The sequence below is a fragment of the Borostomias antarcticus genome (assembly GCF_949987555.1).
Source record: "Borostomias antarcticus genome assembly, chromosome: 7".
NCBI classification, from domain to species: domain Eukaryota; kingdom Metazoa; phylum Chordata; class Actinopteri; order Stomiiformes; family Stomiidae; genus Borostomias; species Borostomias antarcticus.
The window spans coordinates 31,369,269-31,371,814 of record NC_140240.1 but is presented as its reverse complement, the minus strand read 5'-3'; the positions used below and the strand labels follow the sequence as shown (position 1 = coordinate 31,371,814).

Genomic DNA, 2,546 nt, shown 5'->3' with positions numbered 1-2,546 from the left:
GGGGGTGGGGTGGGTGGATGTGTGTGTGTGTGGGGGGGGTGTGTGGGGGGGGGGGGGGTGGAGCTGATCTGCAGGGCTGTGGTGGTCTCAGCTGGGTGTTTTTATCAGAGAAGCAGGGACAGAGAGAGAGGTGGGAGGGATGGAGGGAGAGAAGGAGGGAGAGAGAGAGAGGTGGAAGGGATGGAGGGAGAGAGAGAGAGGTGGAAGGGATGGAGGGAGAGAAGGAGGGAGAGAAGGAGGGAGAAAGCAAGGCAGCGGAGGACAGCGTTGAGACCAGCCACCCAACCTGCAACCTGGCTCTCAGGAAACGAGGGAGAGGAGTGAGGAGGGGAGGAGGGGAGAGGAGTGAGGATGGGGAGAGGAGTGAGGAGGAGAGGGGAGGGGGTAGGAGTGAGGAGAGGGGAGGGATGGAGGGGAGGAGAGGGGAGGGGGAGAGGAGTGAGGAGAGGGGAGGAGAGGGGAGGGGGAGAGGAGTGAGGAGGAGAGGGGAGGGATGGAGGGGAGGGGGAGAGGAGTGAGGAGGGGAGGGGGAGAGGAGTGAGGAGAGGAGTGAGGAGGAGAGGGGAGGGATGGAGGGGAGAGGAGAGAGGAGGGGAGGGGGAGAGGAGTGAGGAGGAGAGGGGAGGGATGGAGGGGAGGGGGAGAGGGGAGAGGAGAGGGATGGAGGGGAGGGGGGGAAGAGTGAGGAGGAGTGAGGAGAGGGGAGGGATGGAGAGGAGGGGGAGAGGAGAGGGATGGAGGGGAGGGGGAGAAGAGTGAGGAGGAGTGAGGAGAGGGGAGGGATGGAGAGGAGGGGGAGAGGAGAGGGATGGAGGGGAGGGGGAGAAGAGTGAGGAGGAGTGAGGAGAAGTGAGGAGAGGGGAGGGATGGAGGGGAGGGGGAGAGGAGTGAGGAGAGGAGAGGGATGGAGGGGAGGGGGAGAAGAGTGAGGAGAGGAGTGAGGAGGAGAGGGGAGGGATGGAGAGGAGAGGAGTGAGGAGGAGAGAGGAGGAGAGGGGAGGGATGGAGGGGAGGGGGAGAGGAGAGGGATGGAGGGGAGGGGGAGAAGAGTGAGGAGGAGTGAGGAGGAGAGGGGAGGGATGGAGGGGAGGGGAGAGGAGAGGGATGGAGGGGAGGGGGAGAAGAGTGAGGAGGAGTGAGGAGGAGAGGGGAGGGATGGAGAGGAGAGGAGTGAGGAGGAGAGAGGGGAGGGATGGAGTGGTTCTCCTGCTCGTGTCTGTCCCAGACCCTGCCACCACGCCGGGAGGCTGTGTCCCTCAGCGCTGCCGTGGTTACCAGGCTGGCAGAGACCCACAGGCCTCACTGGGGCGGACGGGCTGCGCCCCGCGGGACCATGGGAGTTGTAGTTTTTTCTTGTAGCGGGTGAACACGGGGAACTGGAAAAGAGCTGAATTTGATGCTCAAAGGTCGACTTATTTCCCGCTTATACGTGTTTTCATGTTGATTATTGTCCGCCCTGTGATTGGCTGGTGGTGTTCATGTTGATTATTGTCCGCCCTGTGGTTGGCTGGTGGTGTTCATGTTGATTATTGTCCGCCCTGTGATTGGCTGGTGGTGTTCATGTTGATTATTGTCCGCCCTGTGGTTGGCTGGTGTTGTTGTTGCCTGTGTGTTTGAAACCCCACTCCTTAGTGAATTAGTATTTATTTATGTATTTATTGAACCTAACCAGGCAAAGCTGGCCTGGACAGATTAGTATTTATTTAAGTATTTATTGAACCTAACCAGGCAAAGCTGGCCTGGACAGATTAGTATTTATTTATGTATTTATTGAACCTAACCAGGCGAAGCTGGCCTGGACAGATTAGTATTTATTTAAGTATTTATTGAACCTAACCAGGCAAAGCTGGCCTGGACAGATTAGTATTTATTTAAGTATTTATTGAACCTAACCAGGCAAAGCTGGCCTGGACAGATTAGTATTTATTTAAGTATTTATTGAACCTAACCAGGCAAAGCTGGCCTGGACAGATTAGTATTTATTTATGTATTTATTGAACCTAACCAGGCAAAGCTGTCCTGGACAGATTAGTATTTATTTATGTATTTATTGAACCTAACCAGGCAAAGCTGGCCTGGACAGATTAGTATTTATTTAAGTATTTATTGAACCTAACCAGGCAAAGCTGGCCTGGAAAGATTAGTATTTATTTAAGTATTTATTGAACCTAACCAGGCAAAGCTGGCCTGGACAGATTAGTATTTATTTAAGTATTTATTGAACCTAACCAGGCAAAGCTGGCCTGGACAGATAAGTATTTATTTAAGTATTTATTGAACCTAACCAGGCAAAGCTGGCCTGGACAGATTAGTATTTATTTAAGTATTTATTGAACCTAACCAGGCAAAGCTGGCCTGGACAGATAAGTATTTATTTAAGTATTTATTGAACCTAACCAGGCAAAGCTGGCCTGGACAGATTAGTATTTATTTAAGTATTTATTGAACCTAACCAGGCAAAGCTGGCCTGGACAGATTAGTATTTATTTAAGTATTTATTGAACCTAACCAGGCAAAGCTGGCCTGGACAGATTAGTATTTATTTA

General features: G+C 52.3%; 1 protein-coding gene across 1 annotated transcript in view; it reads left to right on the top strand.

Annotated features, from left to right (window-relative positions):
* Positions 1-1,192: 1,192 nt before the first annotated feature.
* Positions 1,193-2,546, top strand: part of crebbpa (CREB binding lysine acetyltransferase a) — a gene marked incomplete at its 5' end in the record, with an annotated part of 14,498 nt that continues 13,144 nt past the window's right edge. The window contains one exon of the mRNA XM_084441484.1: positions 1,193-1,342. Within this exon, the coding sequence (XP_084297610.1) occupies positions 1,193-1,342 (150 nt within the window). The remainder of the gene's footprint in view (positions 1,343-2,546) is intronic.